General features: G+C 41.4%; 3 protein-coding genes across 3 annotated transcripts; 1 reads left to right on the top strand and 2 right to left on the bottom strand.

The window, feature by feature from the left end:
* Positions 1-3,346: 3,346 nt before the first annotated feature.
* On the bottom strand, positions 3,347-5,298 carry pigs (phosphatidylinositol glycan anchor biosynthesis, class S). Its single transcript, XM_080860814.1, has one exon. It carries the CDS (start codon positions 5,257-5,259, stop codon positions 3,574-3,576), a length of 1,686 nt encoding a protein of 561 aa, XP_080716940.1. The 5' UTR covers positions 5,260-5,298; the 3' UTR covers positions 3,347-3,573.
* Positions 5,299-5,632: 334 nt separating this feature from the next.
* On the top strand, positions 5,633-7,040 carry rpl36 (ribosomal protein L36). Its single transcript, XM_080832756.1, has 4 exons — positions 5,633-5,684; positions 6,238-6,332; positions 6,476-6,610; positions 6,925-7,040. The coding sequence occupies exons 2-4, from the start codon at positions 6,240-6,242 to the stop codon at positions 7,012-7,014; spliced, it is 318 nt and encodes a 105-aa protein (XP_080688882.1). The 5' UTR covers positions 5,633-5,684; positions 6,238-6,239; the 3' UTR covers positions 7,015-7,040.
* Positions 7,041-7,904: 864 nt separating this feature from the next.
* Positions 7,905-14,938, bottom strand: lonp1 (lon peptidase 1, mitochondrial; the record flags this gene model as incomplete). The annotated part of the gene is made up of 18 exons (XM_080832000.1): positions 7,905-8,447; positions 8,797-8,961; positions 9,155-9,375; positions 9,655-9,820; positions 9,936-10,076; positions 10,220-10,336; positions 10,424-10,546; positions 10,670-10,757; positions 10,848-11,026; positions 11,253-11,391; positions 11,554-11,774; positions 12,000-12,083; positions 12,653-12,782; positions 12,914-12,975; positions 13,104-13,374; positions 13,574-13,693; positions 13,793-13,881; positions 14,348-14,938. 18 exons carry the CDS (start codon positions 14,936-14,938, stop codon positions 8,292-8,294), a joined length of 3,063 nt encoding a protein of 1,020 aa, XP_080688126.1. The 3' UTR covers positions 7,905-8,291.
* Positions 14,939-17,818: the final 2,880 nt, after the last annotated feature.

Raw genomic sequence — 17,818 nt, forward strand, 5'->3', positions numbered from 1 at the left:
GGTTCCTGATCAGCTAATAAGCTAACTTTGAAAGAACATAAAATGCAAGATGGCCGAAAGAGAGCCGCGACCGCACCGCGCCAAAATCCTTTACCCTACTGCATGATGGTAATTGTAGTCGTTCCAGTCCTAACGTTTCGTCCCATTGTTTTTTTTTGTGATCAATTTTTTATTGTATTTTATATTTCATACAAGAAACAGTTACACATATACACAAGTAAGACAACATAACACATATAATACTCAACCATACCCCCCCCCCCCCCAAACCCACCCACCCCCAGGTCTTGCCTCCCACAATGACAGAACCAATAATTTGAGAAGCTCTGCAAATTTCTTAAATAGGCCTAATACTAATATGTGAAATAAAGAAAGAAACAAAAAGAAAAGGAAAAGGATGAAAAAGCAGTGAGTAAGGCGTAGATACAGTAAGCCATGACTACTCTCCCAACATACTGTTAATAAAGGTGGACCATAAGTTAATATTTTTGGCTTGGGCGCCATGCATGCTGGCCACAGATCTCTCTAATTTAGCCAGATCTATGACTGTGTTCACCCAATGTTGGTAGGACAGGTCATGAGGAGCTTTCCATCTCTGTGCTACAAGCTTTTTAGCAGCAGTAAGGCCTACCAGAAACCAGCGTTGGTGCATCAGAGAAAGATCTAGACCCGTAAAATCACTCAGCAATAAGATAATTGGTGAGCAGGGGATGGTACGCCCAAGTACTATAGACATCCTGTTGGATACCATACTCCAAAAGTCGCTCACCCCAGGGCACTCCCAGACCATGTGAACAAAGGTTCCTGTAGTACCTAAAGAGCATAGCTGGCAGTTAGGAGATGGATTTAATTTCATCAAGAATAATTTATGAGGAGTGCAGTAGAGTCTGTGTATGAAATTGTAGTGAATCATCTGATGGTTGGGATTACGCGAAGATAGGTCAAGCTTAGACCAGACTATGGACCAATTGATTGTAGTAGGTGCAATTGAGAGATCATGGCTCCAGCGACTATCCACTTGCAAAGGTTTTTCTGCATGTTTAGACATAAATGTGTATAGAGCAGAGACCAAGCCTTTGGTAGATGATCTACCACATATTTTGTGAATTGGATGAGGCACCATGTTTTCACCCCAGGGGACTCCGTATGCTCGTAAGGCGCTGCGGAGTTGTAGGTAGAAGAAAAAAGAGGTGCCGGGTAAGTTGTAATGTGATTTCAAGTCCTGAAAAGATCTGAGCGCATTATCTGACATAATGTCGGAAAGGGTATTAATCCCTCTATCCCTCCACTGAGGGAAGGACATCGGGTGACCACCCAAACAAAGGGCAAAATTATTAAATAAAGGGAGGTGAGGATGGAATTTAAAGTGAGTGCTGGAGTGTGATTCCACAGTTCTCCATATGGCAACAAGATGTGAGATTAAAGAGCCGAATTTGGATTTACACATTTTGAGAGGGATGTTTGAGTAAATAACATCCTGAAGCCTATGTGGTTTTACTAGATGTTCCTCTAATGAACGCCAGGCTACTTGAGCCTCTGGATCTAACCAGGTATGAAGAGGACGAAGGGTTGAGGACCAAAAATAGAACTGGAAATTTGGAAGTCCAAGGCCACCAGAGAGTTTGTGCCTCTGCAAAATGGACATTTTAATCCGTGGGCGTTTACCTTTCCAGACATACCTGGAAACAAGTGAATGCAGTTTATCCCAGTGACCAGCTGGGGGGGATAATGGAAGCATAGAACTACAGAAGTTGACTCGCGGTAGGTTTCGTCCCATTGTTGACATTGACAACAGGAATAAGTATTAAAGGCACCCAGTGCAACTTTCGAGGCTTAAAAATAAACATTCAATGTCCACTCTTTTTTACACGTAGTAAGTTTCAATAACTCCATACCAGTACATATCGACATTCAAGGAGCAAAGATGACACGTCGTTGTGTGGTGAGAACTGATAGAAAATCGTAAACAACAACAATCGCCGCCATTTTCCCCCCAAATCTTTGTAGACCCATGTACATTTACTCCAGATGCTGCCACAGAGGTCCGAAACTCTTTAGAGGTGATGTGTGGGTTGACTTTTACCTGATTTATTCTTCTTCTGGTGCTTCTTGGTGATGGTCTTGATCGGCGTCCACCTCAAGGCAGAGATGAGGTCATGTTGAATGGACTCCATTTCTAAATTATTTGTCTTGGATGGATGGATGGAGCTGGAATCTTTTGGAGATGGTCTTATAGCTTTCCCAAGACTGATGGGCTGTCAGTACCTTCTTCCTGATGTTCTCGGATATCTCGTTTCCTCTCGGCATTGTTGATCTGTGTGGGTACACCTTGGCAATACAGTAGTTTGGTTGGTTTCCTCTCTCTTTTAATCTGTGTTGCCCAAACCTTTCCCTAAGGATGTCTTAGTTGATCGGTTTGCTTAATTGACTAATTAAGCACCCAAATAAGTTTCACCGAATCTGTTACCTGCTTGACTTTACCAATTCAGCTGGGGGTTCACTTACTTTTGAAATGGACTAATTCCATGTTTCGTGTTGTTTTTTGGCTACTCAAACAATTCCGTCTGAACAAGTACATGCAAATGATAAACATAAACCTGACATTTCATCTATGGAAAATTGGTGATGAAAAAAATGAAAAATCATGGTAAAACAACAGAAAACTCTTAGTGCTCAAGGGGTTCACATACTTTAAAGTGGCACTGTAAGCCTTTTGTTTGTGAATCCCTCAAATCTACGCCTATGTTCAAGAAAATAAAGCATTTGACAAAAGAGCACAATAAAATTTGACTTGAATAAGCAATAATTTGAATAGATCTTTTGTCTTCTCTGAGACAGTTGCATGGAGTGAAGACACAAAAAACAGTGAACTGTTATGCCTCATGGATCAGTGGTTAGTCTGAGAATGTACGAGAAAGTGAGTAATGTATGAGAAAAGTACATTTTCTGATAGTCAGCCATAGTGATAGGCATGGCCTGTTCTAGGGATGTTTTGCCGCAGTGGGAACTAGTCTTGACCATGTGACTCTGTGATGTATTCTAATTGAATTATACTCCTCACCAGAAAGTCTTAACGGTAAAGAGGGTTGAATTAATTTTATTGAATCTCTATACTAGTTTGTTAATGTGATGCTCCGAAAAAAACATCGACAGGCAATGTATTATCACATGCAGATGGTTAAGTCATCAAATATGTCTGACTGCCTAAGTCATTCATATGCTGCATTTGGGTGATTTCATTTTTTGTTAATTTCCATCAGAAGTTGTGGAATAGATTTAGTTTGCTCTGTATTCATCCACATGCTCGTATTTTCACTTGTAATGCTGCATTCATTTAAAATATGTCTTTACTTTAACAAAAAGATTTATTAAAAGGCATGTATCGCATTCCCTTCACAGCATACAATTTATGTATATAAACAAAACAGACTTCAAATAAATAATCAATAACTAGTTACTGAGTCAATAACATTTACCAATCAGTTCAGGGCCCTGCTCCAGTGTCTCCCATCGTTCAGTGCAATACTTGAGGGTACAGTTCAAAAGGTAAATGTTAAATGAGACAGACTTTTGTTAGTCTTTTTTGGCACTTTTCTCTGCCCTCCTCTGCCGCATCTCACTGACAATCTTGAGTAGTGAGAGCAGTATCGGGACACACATTGGCAAGAACAGAGGGATGTAGATAGCAAACTTCTGATCGTCTGGGAAATACAGGAGATGCAGCAATGACGGGTCAAAAAAGGCACATTCAGATGATAAAATGGCTTCTCTACTGTATTGCAAAGCAAAGGCCAAGTTTCCAGCCTCTAGCTCAGCAATAGCTGCCTGTAAAGATGTCACTGCATTGAGTACTTGTTGCGCAATGTTGTCATTGATGACAATATTACCAATTTCATCCAGTAGTTGGGAAAGAGAGGTGATCGTGGCACTGGCTGTAGCCACATTCTCCACACTGCGGCTCCACAGAAGGCGGTCCAGCTCCCAGTCGGTAACTCCTGCGCTGCCTGGGCCCTGGAGCTCAAAGCCTTTGGGGGGACGCACCTGCTGAACCCCTAACAGGAGCCTAAGCTGTGCCAAGAAAACACCCATCACTTTACTCATATCAATGTGAAGGTCAACTGGGAAGGCGGAGTCTTTGCTGTACATGTCATTTACATTATAGACCATGATGCCACCCCAACGAGGACTGTGGAATGCATTCGATGACACTTCCTGCTTCCTGTGATCCCGGATGAAGAGTGGGGAGTGGTGAGGGTCTGGGACATAGAGGAGGAAGTTGAGCACTGGGTTGGAGGATGCAGCGTTTGAGCCCAATCTGGCTTCCACTGGGTTAATGACGTGTGCAAGACTGTCGGCACTGAGTGTGTAAACTGATGCAGTTTTGTCAAAGCGAGGATTCACTCCAAGAACAGCATAGTACAGAATTTGAGAATCCACAGAGAAATTTGCCACAACGGCCATCTTGTCCAGTAAAGGTTGGATGTACTGCTGCACAGCACCCTCAATGTCCCATTGTAGCTTGTGGGATTGGGGACTGGGATTTAGCAGACTGAATGTGATCTCATAGCCAGGACTGGACTTAAAAGCCCTCATACTGTCCACTAGGCTTTCCCTGCTGACCTTTGACAGCCGGATTCGGTTGCTAAGCGCTGCAATGATGTCCTGGTGGCTGAAGGACATGGTCTGGACCACCTGCTCCACCTCAGGGTCTATGGCAGACAGAACCTCCTTCAACGCTGCTCCTCCTTTTCTGGGTTCAAATTTGACCAATGCTGTCCTTTTTAGTCCCACATATACTCCCACACCCTCTGGTAGTAGTGTAGAAGATTTGGGTAAAACATACACAACAACAGAACCACAGGGACTCTCACTTAAGATATGCAAGGACTTGTCCGCCTCTGCAGCATTTGGCTGATTCAGGGCGTCTTCCTCCATGATCGTAGCTGTTCGGTATTTAGTCTCATATCGATACTTGAGATCTGTTTCAGCATCTGCGTGGTGCTCTTGTTCACGAACCTGACTCAGTGGAAGCTTCTTTTGTTGATCAGGTGTAAGCGTACCCTGGGCAAACACCACCTCCACCTCCACGGTAAGGTGGAGATGCAATGAATCCAGTTCACGGATTTGTGACATCGGCAGCCAGGCACGATATGTCTCTGTTGTTCTCCACCACAGAGGTATCCCCACGAGGACGACTATGGCAGCTATAGCAAGAGATGCATTACGTCCCCGATGCTTTTCCATTTCCATTGAAAACATGTTGTTCTTTTTACCTGCAAAGACTGTCTTTCATTTAGAAACGTCTTCCCCGTCTAAATCGAGCGAGCTTCAGGAGGGCGTCAGTACTTCCTGTACCCCACCAAAACACGACATACAGGGCATCATGGTAGTTGTAGTGTTTTGGGGTTTACGTGCGTTTCTGACTTTCTGCTCTTTAGTTTGTACCATGAATGAATATGACAAGTCGTGATATTTTCAGAGATTGAGATTGTAATTCATTTGTATTCCCAAATTTCTAGTGACTTTTCATACGATTAAAAATACACACACACCAACGTTGACTTTGTTGTGATCAATAGATGGCGCTGTTTGTATTTCTTTAGAAAATCCTCAGTGCCTGAATAGAATTTCTAGCTTCCGCCAGTAGACGTTCCTTCCGGTTTTGGACGCCATTAGAGACGCAGGTATGAATATCGTAATTGCTACGCTGTTAGTTTGAATCTAAGCTTTATCTTTGACATCTTACATACTTTTTGTACACAACCTGTATCAAAGTTATCGTGACGCATGTCTTAACCCATATACAGAGTATTTCACTGCCAAATGGAAATTACACTGAGTATCACTCACGTTGAAGTCTTCATTCTCTCGACGAGAGGAGCGGTCTTATCAAATGTTTTAATGCGCATTTTCTCTATGCGAATATAGAGAAATGTGCATTAAAACATGAGATGGAAACCCACCTAATATGATAATTTGAACCGCATGTTATACAAATGCAATTTAATGTCTTTTCTTTGAAGCGCATTGTGTCAAATGTGAACCAAGTAAAAAGCGACGTTAGCCTTCATGCCAACGTCATTAACACTATATTGGTGATACCACGACTTGTGATCAGAGCACGTAGTGTATAGGATGCTGAGTTGAGTTTGATAACGCGTCGTCTCCCCCATCCTGTGTTAATACTTACGTTACTTAACTTGTTCCAGCTAACTCATCCTTTTTTTGTTTTAACAGAGATGGCAATTCGGTATCCCATGGCAGTGGGCCTTAACAAAGGCCACCCAGTGACTAAAAATGTGGCCAAGACCAAACACAGCCGCAGGAGAGGGGTACGATTATGCTTCTTTGTATATAACTAGTATGGGTTAATGGTTATGTCGTTTACCGTCAGTGTCATGGTGTAAGGTGCTGCACTAAACTACTTAATGCCTGAAATCTACGTTGCTGAGATGTTGTTAACATTGTTTTTCAGCAACTGACCAAACATGCCAAGTTTGTACGTGATATGATCCGTGAGGTGTGTGGCTTTGCCCCCTACGAAAGGCGTGCTATGGAGTTGTTGAAGGTGTCCAAGGATAAGCGTGCCCTCAAGTTCATCAAGAAAAGGGTATGCTTCCCCCCCCCCCCCCCCCCTTCCAAGCTCCTTTTTCACCATGGATGCTCTAGTGCTGTAATGTTTGTGGGTTTGATTATATAGAAGCATGGTATTTGGGTGTGACTAAATCAAAGCTCCCAAGTTAGAATTGGGGAAGTTATGGCGGTTACAAATCCAGGTATATCCTGGTTTAGATGCTCGAATCTGTGTTCATCCTGGGGCTTTGCTGGAGTTTGTCATGTGTGCACAATCAGAGTTTGGCCAAATATAATAACATTATTTTACTGGCATATGTACTGACCAAGATTTGGGCTTGTTTTCTTCAGGTGGGAACTCACATCCGCGCTAAGAGAAAGAGAGAAGAGCTGAGCAACATCCTGGCTGCCATGAGAAAGGCTGCTGCCAAGAAGGAGTAACCTAATAAATGACTTTGTTTATTGTGGCCATGGAAGTATTGTGTTTTTATTGATCGATTCTGGTTTAGGTGTGCAGTGGAAGGACACATTGGAACAAAATGTTGGTGTACATGCTCCGTGTCCATGATGTTCAGGCCACGCTTGCAAAATGCTGTGGTTATTGGAGGAAGTCCGTTACTGAAGTTTGGGTTAAAGACGCCGATGCATCAGCTTGAAATAGTGATAAACTTTGGCATGGATGCTGAGGGCTGTCGGATGTGAAGCACAAAAGTGTGTATATACATCTGGGTAAAGGACTGAGTATTGAGCCAGGACAAAACAGTAAATTTTGTGATTAACACAAGAGGTCCGACTATTAGACAATTCAAATTACTTTCAATTTCAGAACGGATAGCAGAACCAAATTGGTTGGTGTGTAAGTAGGCCTCTGAAGTGGCAAAGCCCCTTGTGAAATTGTAATGCAATGATGGCTTCTAACCTTACGTCAGTCTGATATGAGGATGGGTGCTGTATCGAGTTCATAAACCTCCGTTGAAAATTAACAAATGACTGACTTGCAGATATGCACTGCTGCTGAATCAGTGAAAATGTTATTTCTATGCAACTTGAAATCAAGTGCATTACTACACAACTTTTCAGGGACTAAAAATGTCAACAAAATGAAATATGTTTGGGAAATGTCTCTACTCTTGCTCTAAGACTTACCATTGGTCCTTCAAAAACAACCTCAAAGGACACTTAAATTCAGTTAAGGCATGAAGCTCAATGTGAGTAAATTAAATGTTGGAGCAAGAACCCAGTGATTCTATATGACCATTGTGCTGTACCGAATCCATGTGAGTTTAAGGGTATTTCAATAAACCAAACACCTCTTTAAATTAGTGCTTTAACTCAGAAGCAAAAGAAACACATAATCAGAAATCAACAATTCAAAAATCTGCAATATTGAGCAGGTTCCATCATTGTATACAACGTACACACATTTGTCATAAAGAAAGATGTATGTCAAGGCTGCGTAGCAGCAATATCATGATCAACTGTCTGTGGCTTGAAGATCTTAAAATATGAAGAGAATTAAGCTGCCAGCCTACACCCCTTTCAATGTCCACACAACTGATAGCATCTTTTTACCCCATTTCTCAAACAAACTGATGATGGTGAATTGGCCCCTCAACTAACAGCAATGATGCACTTCAGGGGGAGAGGTTATGGCATCTGTTCATTGGATTAAAAAAAAAAAAAAAAAACGGTACACACTGCCAGTCTTTTTTTTAACATCAGTCAGTCTGTTCGGGGAAGACGATCTTGTAGATTTGTTCATAATGTTCTACAAAATGCACCTCCAGGCCTTCAGTGATGTAATCTGGAAGGTCTGAGAAATCTTTCTTGTTTTCCTCTGGCAGTAATATGCAGGTCACACCAGCCCTCTTGGCCTGCAAATGATTTAAGTTTGGTCAGTGATCCTCATGAAAAACAAAAGGTGGAGCACAGATCAGCAAATTTGCCAAGACGACCACCTTGTCAGGACAGATACAATAGAGCATAGTACTGCAGCATGAAAATTATACATTTTAAAAGTCATACTACTATAATATCACCATGTGTAATAAATAAGCAAGCTGTGCCCCCTGGTACTCTGTACAAGTTATGTAACTCCTATTGGCATTGGAGATCTTTTACACTGTTCAATAGCTTTCAAAAGGTTACATATTCCTCTTTACAACTTGTTCTGTCCTTCGGATAAAAGCGTCTGCTAAATGTAAATGTACATGTACAACTTACAGCAATGGTCTTCTCCTTGATTCCACCCACAGGGAGGATTTTGCCAGTCAGGGACAACTCTCCCGTCATGGCCACATTCTGACGTGCTGGGGTGTTAGTGGCCAAGGACAGCAAGGCTGTCACTATGGTGCAACCAGCACTGGGCCCATCTTTTGGAGTAGCACCCTAGACAGATGTTTCATGATTTATTTATTTATGTACTTACTTACAAATTGGACAATGAATTGGTACTTAAGTATTCATAAGGTGCTATACATTGTCTTTAATGACAAAAGTAAAAATGCTGAAAAGGGTCTGTACAAAGACAGTAAAGTGAACCTTATGATTCAAATTATGATTTGCCTGAAGTGATTCATACCTCTGGGACGTGAAGGTGTAAGTGAGAGCTGAGGAGGACGTCGTTTTCAGGCAGCTGCTTCATGAGGAAGGCGCGAGCAAAGGTATAGGCGATTTTGGCACTCTCCTTCATCACATCGCCTAGCTGCCCAGTCAACTCCAGGGATCCGTCTTTTGGTCCGTCTGTCCCTGAATGGTCCCGAGGCCGTCGCAGAGAGGTTTCGATAAAGAGTGTGGTACCACCTGAACATAAATGAGACACCATGGTGGAGGTGAGTTGCTGAGTAGAACAATGAGCAATAGTACAATGACTAGAACAGAAAAAGTAAGTTAAAGTTAAAGTAGTTCAGAAATACCCTTACCATAAAAGTTAATGTATTTTAAAAATATGTTTTATTTCCCAGTTAAACCAATGATTTTTATTTTGTTCTTCAGTCACTTTACTGACTCCCTTTTTTGAGTGTTAAACTGTTGGGGGAGACTACCTAATTGTGTTGTATTCATCACATTATGCTTTCTTACCCATAGCTGTCCAGGCCAATCCCATGACAACGCCAGGAGGGGTGACATCATACATTCGATCTACAGTGAAGATGGGTTTACCAACGTAGTCCTGCAGAATTTCAGGTGTGACCTTCACTGCGCTCTCCTCCCCATTTACAATGCGGAAGGCAACTTTACGGAAAACCTTAAAGCAGAGGTACAGAAATAGACATCAGCTTTTTATTATGATAGTGAAGTGTATATCATGCACAGTCAAGGGAATGTTTTCTTTTTTATATATGCTACTGTGTTGATATTACCTTCTCCACTTGCTTCTGAAGGTTCCTGACCCCACTTTCTCTACAATACTGCCTTATGAGAACTTTCAAAGCCTCAGAGGAGATTTCAGTTTTCTGCTCATCCAGTCCACAAAGGGTTCGTAGCTGAGGCACCAGGTATTTCTGCGTTTGAGGGGAAAAGAAGGGATCTGTTATTCAAGCTTTATATTTCTGGACAGTCTTAAAATCCTCATAGTCATAAAGTAATTTGCCATTGACGTCAGCATGTTATTGGAAAAATATCTTTTTTTAAATTGAACTATTACCTCTGCTATGACTAGTTTTTCCTGGGCTACATATCCAGAAACATTGATCATTTCCATACGATCTCTCAGGGGTTCTGGAATGGTGTCAGTCACATTGGCGGTACAAATAAATAGAACCTAGATAAGAAAGAAATATAGTTGTGATGACAGGAACTGTGGTGCACATACCGCAATATTTTGAGTTTAAGGAATTACATGTGATACCTTGGACAAATCCACAGCCACATCAAGGTAATGGTCAAGGAAATTTGCATTCTGCTCAGGATCTAAAAGCTCCAGAAGGGCTGACGAAGGGTCACCTTGGTAACCTCGTCCAATTTTGTCCACCTATCAGAAAAGAAACAGACAGCGTTGTGTAAAACACATATTCTATAGCATCCCGATGCATTATAACCTTTAGCACACTTCTCTATCATCCCACTACTAAAGAAGTGATAACAACTAAAATACCTCATCAATTAGCACCAGAGGATTTTCAGTTTTAGTCTTCTTTAAGCACTGGATGATCTTTCCAGGCATAGCTCCCACATACGTCCTCCTGCAAAGTTACAAAGGCTGTTATAGGCTATTCAACAGCACAAAATGAAATGAAGCGTTTAATTGCTGGTGCGATGGAAATATGACCCACCTGTGACCTTTAATTTCTGCAACATCAGTCATACCACCCACACTGAAACGGAAATATTCTCGGTTAAGTGCTCGGGCAATGGACCGGGCAATACTGGTTTTTCCCACACCTGGAGGGCCGTAGAAACACAGGATCTTTCCCTGTGTGCTGCCCCGTAACTGGCTTACTGCAATGAACTCCTGTTCGATAAAAGAAAGGAATGCAATCAATTCATCATTTCAAAATATATCAATCACTTAAGTCCAAATTAATGTTCATAATGAATAAAATAAGGCCAATTACTTCATATTCCAAAATATAAAATGAAACAGTGATAACTAATTTTAAAGAAAAGAAAACATTTTTCACTTCACACATGTTTACACTCAATTCAACTGGCTTTATTTGACTCTGCTTATTTCTCACCAGAATACGTTTCTTCACATCGTCCATCCCATAATGGTCTTCCTCAAGCACCTCCTTTGCTCGCCCAAGCTCCAGATTTTCTGTGCTATAGGTTCCCCATGGCATGGAAGTCAGCCAGTCCAAATAGTTACGTGTAACACTGCAGATTTACAACAGGACAAGAGAGATGATTGGACAGATCAAACACTATGTAATCATCATTATGTAACTCATCATGCAGAACAACAACAGCTAGTTTTTTTTAAGTCAGTTTGCAGCAAGTAATTAAAACAGTAAAATACTTTAAAAAAAAAAGACTAACTTGAACTCAGATGAATGATTATCAAGCAGGCCAAGCTTGTTTAACTCTTCGTTGATTACATCCATAACGTGCTGTGGCACCACTCTTTCCTTCAGTCGCTCCCTGAACTTCTCCTCAATGGCGTCTTTGTCCTCTTTTTCCAGGCCGAGTTCCTTCTTAATGATCTTCAGCTGCTCCTGAAGCAGGTATTTCCTGTGGGTCAGCTTGATCTTCTCCTCAACCTATGAAACAAGAACAAAACATTGTGTCATTTCAGCCAGACACAAAAAAATTGACTTTACCCAACACAAATAATAGCTGTCTGGATTCCCCACTCTCCACCAACTCCACCGGTTTCATGTCTGTCATTTACAATTCATCACTACTTGCGTAAAATTAGTTACAAACAAACATGCAGATGATTTGATAGCCATGCCAAGGTCAATGTCAGGCTGAAGGACACTTACCTCCCTGCCCAGGCGCTGCTGTAGCTTACTAAGCTCATATTCCTTCTTTAACAGAGACAGTGCCTTGTACAGACGTTTGGGGATCTGCACAATAGATAAAGCAGTGTTATTTACCGACACGTTTCCTCATTTACATATATGTATATGTAAATGTGAAAGAGCTAGTTCTACACCTAACACTTGTTGATTTCTAAGAATCTACACTTGACCGCTGGTCGGATTCAAACCCGGGTCGCTGTGGGATATAGATGGTATGCCCACTGTGGAAAATGTGTAGGATTTAGGGGGATACATTAGCACAAATGGAATATAGTATTCATAACTATGTTTTCATTAGTGTGCAATCTCAATGTAATTACAAACTGTTGTTTTCGTTAGCTTAGAATGAGCCCTTCATATCTACGTAGGGAGTGGGTCCTCTTCCACGGAATCTGCCATGATACACCGCAATGTTTCTACAGTAACCCAGAACGGACAAACCATAACACTTGCTCTAGAGAGGGCCTTTCACGTGGCAACTGACGGCCACTATAGGTTATCCTGCTTGCTTGGAAAGGTAGGGGTGATGGAGGGGAATTAAGTTGGTTGCAATCTGCAACCTCACCTCTAGATGTCACTAAATCCTCCACAATGCACCTTTAATGACCACTCACATTAGTCTCCTCCAGAACGTCCTGAAGCTCGTGTGACTCTGCCCCAGTGAGCGCTGCACCCATGTCACTCAGGTAGATGGGATTATCAACCACTCTCTGTCCAGCCTGCATCATCTGCAGCACAGACTCTCTAAAGACAAAAGTATATCATTAACTTTATAGAACAGCAATATTGAGCATTTGAAAATTGAAATGTATGTATTTATTTAAAAACACAACACAAATGGCTAATATAACAAATATAAAGATAATTGTACACACCTGTATAGAGGATTCAAAGCAATGATATCTCTAATAGTCTTGACTATTTCTGCAGTTAATGCCTTAACAGGAACATAAAGATTTCAATCAGTTTGTAACTCTTACATGATGAGAATTAAGAGCTGGTATGAAGGCCTGAAATGAATCAATTAAAGCTATTATACAAGATCATCTGAGGAAAGGCCAGTACCTTGACTTCCTCCGTGGTCTGGAACTCCTCGTGCACGACATTGTCTACCTCCACCATGAGGATATCATTGGAGGTGTTAGGCAGTGGCACAGGCTCCACAGACAGGTCTGCATCCTTCACAGTGTCCTCCATGGCCTCAGCAAGAGGGCCTTCTTTCCGTGTGCGTTTGGGTTTACGGCGCGGGGGCTTCGGTTGGCCTCCCTCCCCCTCAGATTCCACAGGAGACAGAGGTTCATCTGGCTCCACATCCAGCTGCTTGTTAATACGAACTCTAGCAAAGATATGCAATATTTAACACTTGCCATTCAAGTTTTACTAGGATAATTAATGACTAAGAATTTATTTGACCACATAATACTTTATGCTTATGGGTACTGAAAGTCATTCAAATTGTGTCAGCTCAAAAACGTTACAAAACTGCAGTGGCATGAATGTTTTGCGTGTAAAAGAACATGCAATAGAAGAATTACCGTCTGTGCCCCATGACAATCATACGGAGTTTGTCTCCAAGGTCCTGCATTTCGTGTATTTGCACAAAAGTGCCAGTGTTGTAGATGGCATCCAGGCTTTCCACAACGTCTACCTCATTGCTAATTAAAGAGATGAAATGGTAAAGATGTTTTACAGCACTGTGGGCATTAGAGAACCCTAACAGTTAGGGTGTTTTTGAGGATATAAGGGGTCCTTACCTGTCATCTTTCTTTAGAAACACACCAGCATAAGGTTGAGCCAACCTCACTTTTCGTCTCAAAAGGTCCATTAGGGGTTTATTCTTCACCTAAGAGGAAATCGTTATCAAAACAGATAGAAATGCAGTGTTTATGCCTGGAGACTGCACATACGACCCCCCCAAACTTCCAGTTCTAAAAAACAAACTAGAACTGCTTAACCATATGACTGCTGTACAAATACAAAACAAAAAGACTGTACAAACTGTACAAACTGTGGAAAACAGTTACTGTAAAAATGCTGTCCACAATTACCGAGTCGGCATACCAGGCCACACTTGTTAGACTACAATTATGTATTAAACTCCTGGAAATGTGCAGTACTCGTGCTCCGGCTTTAACCAGCGGATGATGTAATCGGCAGCAAACGCCGTTTAGGTCCAAACCCCCTGTTCCAACACACTTGTGCCGATGCATCAAAATGTATACGACTGTATATATATGTAATATTATAATGACATCTATTTCAAAACTGTATCTCCATTGTATTTCCATTCTATTCAAATTAGGTTTTACCTCAATAATTTTGATGAATCGAGGGAAAACTGGGTTTCTACTGACGGCGATCAGGGGTACATTAGGGAAAACCTCTGGCACCATCATGGTTGTAAGGGCAGTCATTTGCGGATTACTATAACCTGCCCCACCGTCACCACTTGCATCATCCCCTCCTGAACCACCGCTTTCGGATCCATCTTCTCCTGAAAATCCGCTACCCCGGTTTCCATAAAAGTACCTCCTCTGCTGACAGCCGACAGAGGCTCCACCATGTCCAGTAATTTCCTTGGTATAGCCAAACACACTCGCAATCCGTCTCCATTTGTTAATATCACCATAGCGCATCGCTCCTGTCATTGATGAGCTGATGTTACCAAAGGAGTCATTGCATAAGGTGGTTTTCCATGTGAAACTTGAGGTAGAATAACAGCGTTTCGTGACCTTGCTTGACGTTATGAGGGTATCTCCTCCATTGCTACTCCTGGGGACTTGTCCCGCTGAACCTGTACATTTTTTGAATGGAGTAATCCCACTTCTGTAGGATTGTTTTAACGCTCCCAACATCCTCATGTAGGTCGCCATGTTTGCTATGGAGTTTTCTAGAGACATGCGCATCTTCCGGCAAAGTTTGATTGCGTCATCAAATCTCCTCCCACTGTTTTGACCCGTTTTTAGAAAGCACATTACACATTTTGCTGTCACTGAGGTCGACCGAACATGCTCTTGCACATATGCAGACTAGTGGCACCTAATAATCTAAATTACACAAACACAGAAAAGCCATGTTCCTGCTAACATAAGCACATGATTCATACAAGGTATATGTACAGTACTGTGCAAAAGTTTTAGGCAGGTGTGAAAAAATGCTATGAACTAAGAATGCTTTGAAAAATGTAAACAATAAATGTTTATTTTTTATCCATTTACATGGTAAGACTGAGCACAGCAACAAGACACAACGTAGTTATACTGCATCAGCAGGGTCTCTCCCAGACAAAGATTTCAAAGCAGACAGGGGTTTCAAAATGTGCAGTTCAAGCTCTTTTGAAGAAGACGTTGAGGATCGTAGACGCAGTGGTCAGCCAAGGAAACTTAATGCAGCTGATGAAAAACCCATCAAGCTTATTTACCTTCGAAATCGGAAGATTTCAAGCAGGGCATCAGCTCAGAACTGGCAGAAACCAGTGGTACCCAGGTACAGACATTTACTGTCCGGGGAAGTCTGGCCAGAAGTGGTCTTCATGGAAGAGTTGCAGCCAAAAAGCTCTACCCCGACAAGGAAACAAGGCCAAGTGACTGAACTAAGCACGAAAACATAGAAACTGGGGTGCAGAAACATGGCAGAAGGTGCTCTGGACTGATGAGTCAAAATTAGAAATATTTGGCTGTAGAAGAAGGCAGTTTGTTCGCCGAAGGGCTGGAGAGAGGTACAATAATGAGAGTCTGCAGGCAACAGTGAAGCATGGTAGAGGTTCCTTTCCAGTTTGGGGCTGCATTTCTGCAAGTGGAGTTGGAGATTTGGTCAGGATGAATGGTGTCTTCAATGCTGAGAAATACAGGCAGATACTAATCCATCATGCAATACCATCAGGGAGGCGTATGATTGGCACCAAATGTATTCTGCAGCAGGAACATAACCCCAAACATACAGCCAATGTCATTAACAACTATCTTCAGCTTAAAGAAGAACAGAAAGTCCTGCAAGTGATGGTATGACCCCCACAGAGCCCTGATCTCTACATCATCGAGTCTGTCTGGATTTACATGAAGAGACAGAAGAATTTTAGGAAGCCTACATCCACAGAAGATCTGTGGTTAGTTCTCCAAGATGTTTGGAACAATTTACCAGCCGAGTTCCTTCAAAAACTGTGCGCAAGTGTATCTGGAAGAATTGATGCTATTTTGAAGGCAAAGGGTGGTTACACCAAATATTGATTTAATTTAGAATTTTCTTCTGTTCCTTCACTGCATTTTGTTAATTTATGAAGAATTGATGAAAATAAACTGTTAACACTTCCATTTTTGAAAGCATTCTTAGTTTACAGCATTTTTTCACACCTGCCTAAAACTTTTGCACAGTACTGTATATACATTGTTGATAATAAAATGAATGATAGCCATTCTGTGCATAATAAGCAGGGCGTACTGAGTTGGCTTGAAATGAGTCAGCATGGTGCAACATGGACCATAGTGCATGTGGACATTCAGGCAATTCCACAAGTAAATCATTCATGCATTTGTTGAGGACTGAATTATGGTTGGTGAATTGTGACTGATGACATTTCTCAACTTGCATTAGCTCTGGTAAAGGAAGCTCTCGAGTTTGCAACACGCAGTAGGAGGGAGCTGCGGGACGAACACTCCAACTTCAATTCAACGATTATGGACATAGCGTAGGCTACATCATTGGGTCAAAACATGAGGCACTTTAGCCTTCATCCATCTATGAATGTCTTTAGCGGTTTTTTTTCTTAGTTTTAAATAATGGTTTTCATGATGTAAAGGCTCAACTTTGTTCTGTAGATTATTAAGTGATATTGACAATGACAGACGTTCTTGTGCTTGTTTACACGCAATACAAGCTAGGCTATAATGGCAAATTGCAGAACCCCCAGATATTCTAAATAACTGCATCTATATCTATGTTTATACTGAGATTCATGGAAGTGAGAAAAGTTGAAGTAGCCTATGACGTAAATATTTGGGCGTAGGCCTATCAGTTAGAGATCATAAGGTCATAATGGGCACCTATAAGTTCAACGTTTTGATTCACAAATAAACACAACTAACTAATATGATACATGATAACAAATACTTTTCTGTTCTATCTATTTATAAGGCAAAATCATCCATAGCGCATCATATTTCCTTGATGACAAAGGCTATGATTACAGAAATACACTAAAATGTGGTGTAGTCCGGCATTACATAACACATGTTTAAAGAAACAATTATCATATGTTGTAAAAAATGTAGGCTATGTTGCGGGAGGATTTCATGATTTTAATTGTTTCTTTTAACATTTGTTCTGTACGTTGCAATCGTCCCGACGAGGAAAGACGAAAATAACATTGCGGTTATTCCACTTTTGCTCAGATAATAGCTAAATGGTTTTGACCAGGTCTGTTAATGCAACTGTATTTGACAGAGGACAAATTGGTTTTCAGTCTCGGACGATCTCTTTAACTAACGTTAAATACAACTAGCTTATTACATTGTCCTGTCTCTCCCCTATTTCATAGAGGTACACCAACCATGGTCATGGCCTAAAATAAAATTTCTCCGCGCATTTAAATAAAGGAAATCACTTTTAACACCGAATGGCTTCCAATAGAACACGTGAACGCCCCGTTTGTTACATCACCTGCAATTGTTTAGCAATCATGACGTTCTGATTCGAATTCTAATTAACATGCCAAAACCACAGGTGCGGTGACAGAGGGAAATCGTCTTAAAGCAGCAGGTAAGCTTATCTTTTTGTGGGTTGCA

Source organism: Sprattus sprattus (assembly GCF_963457725.1).
Source record: "Sprattus sprattus genome assembly, chromosome: 2".
NCBI classification, from domain to species: domain Eukaryota; kingdom Metazoa; phylum Chordata; class Actinopteri; order Clupeiformes; family Clupeidae; genus Sprattus; species Sprattus sprattus.

Bases quoted from the DNA above. Each gene is read 5' to 3' on its own strand.
- pigs (XM_080860814.1), bottom strand. From the start codon at position 5,259: ATGTTTTCAATGGAAATGGAAAAGCATCGGGGACGTAATGCATCTCTT.
- rpl36 (XM_080832756.1), top strand. From the start codon at position 6,240: ATGGCAATTCGGTATCCCATGGCAGTGGGCCTTAACAAAGGCCACCCA. The intron at 6,333-6,475 runs GTACGATTATGC...ATTGTTTTTCAG, and splicing joins AACACAGCCGCAGGAGAGGG to CAACTGACCAAACATGCCAA. The intron at 6,611-6,924 runs GTATGCTTCCCC...TGTTTTCTTCAG, and splicing joins TCAAGTTCATCAAGAAAAGG to GTGGGAACTCACATCCGCGC.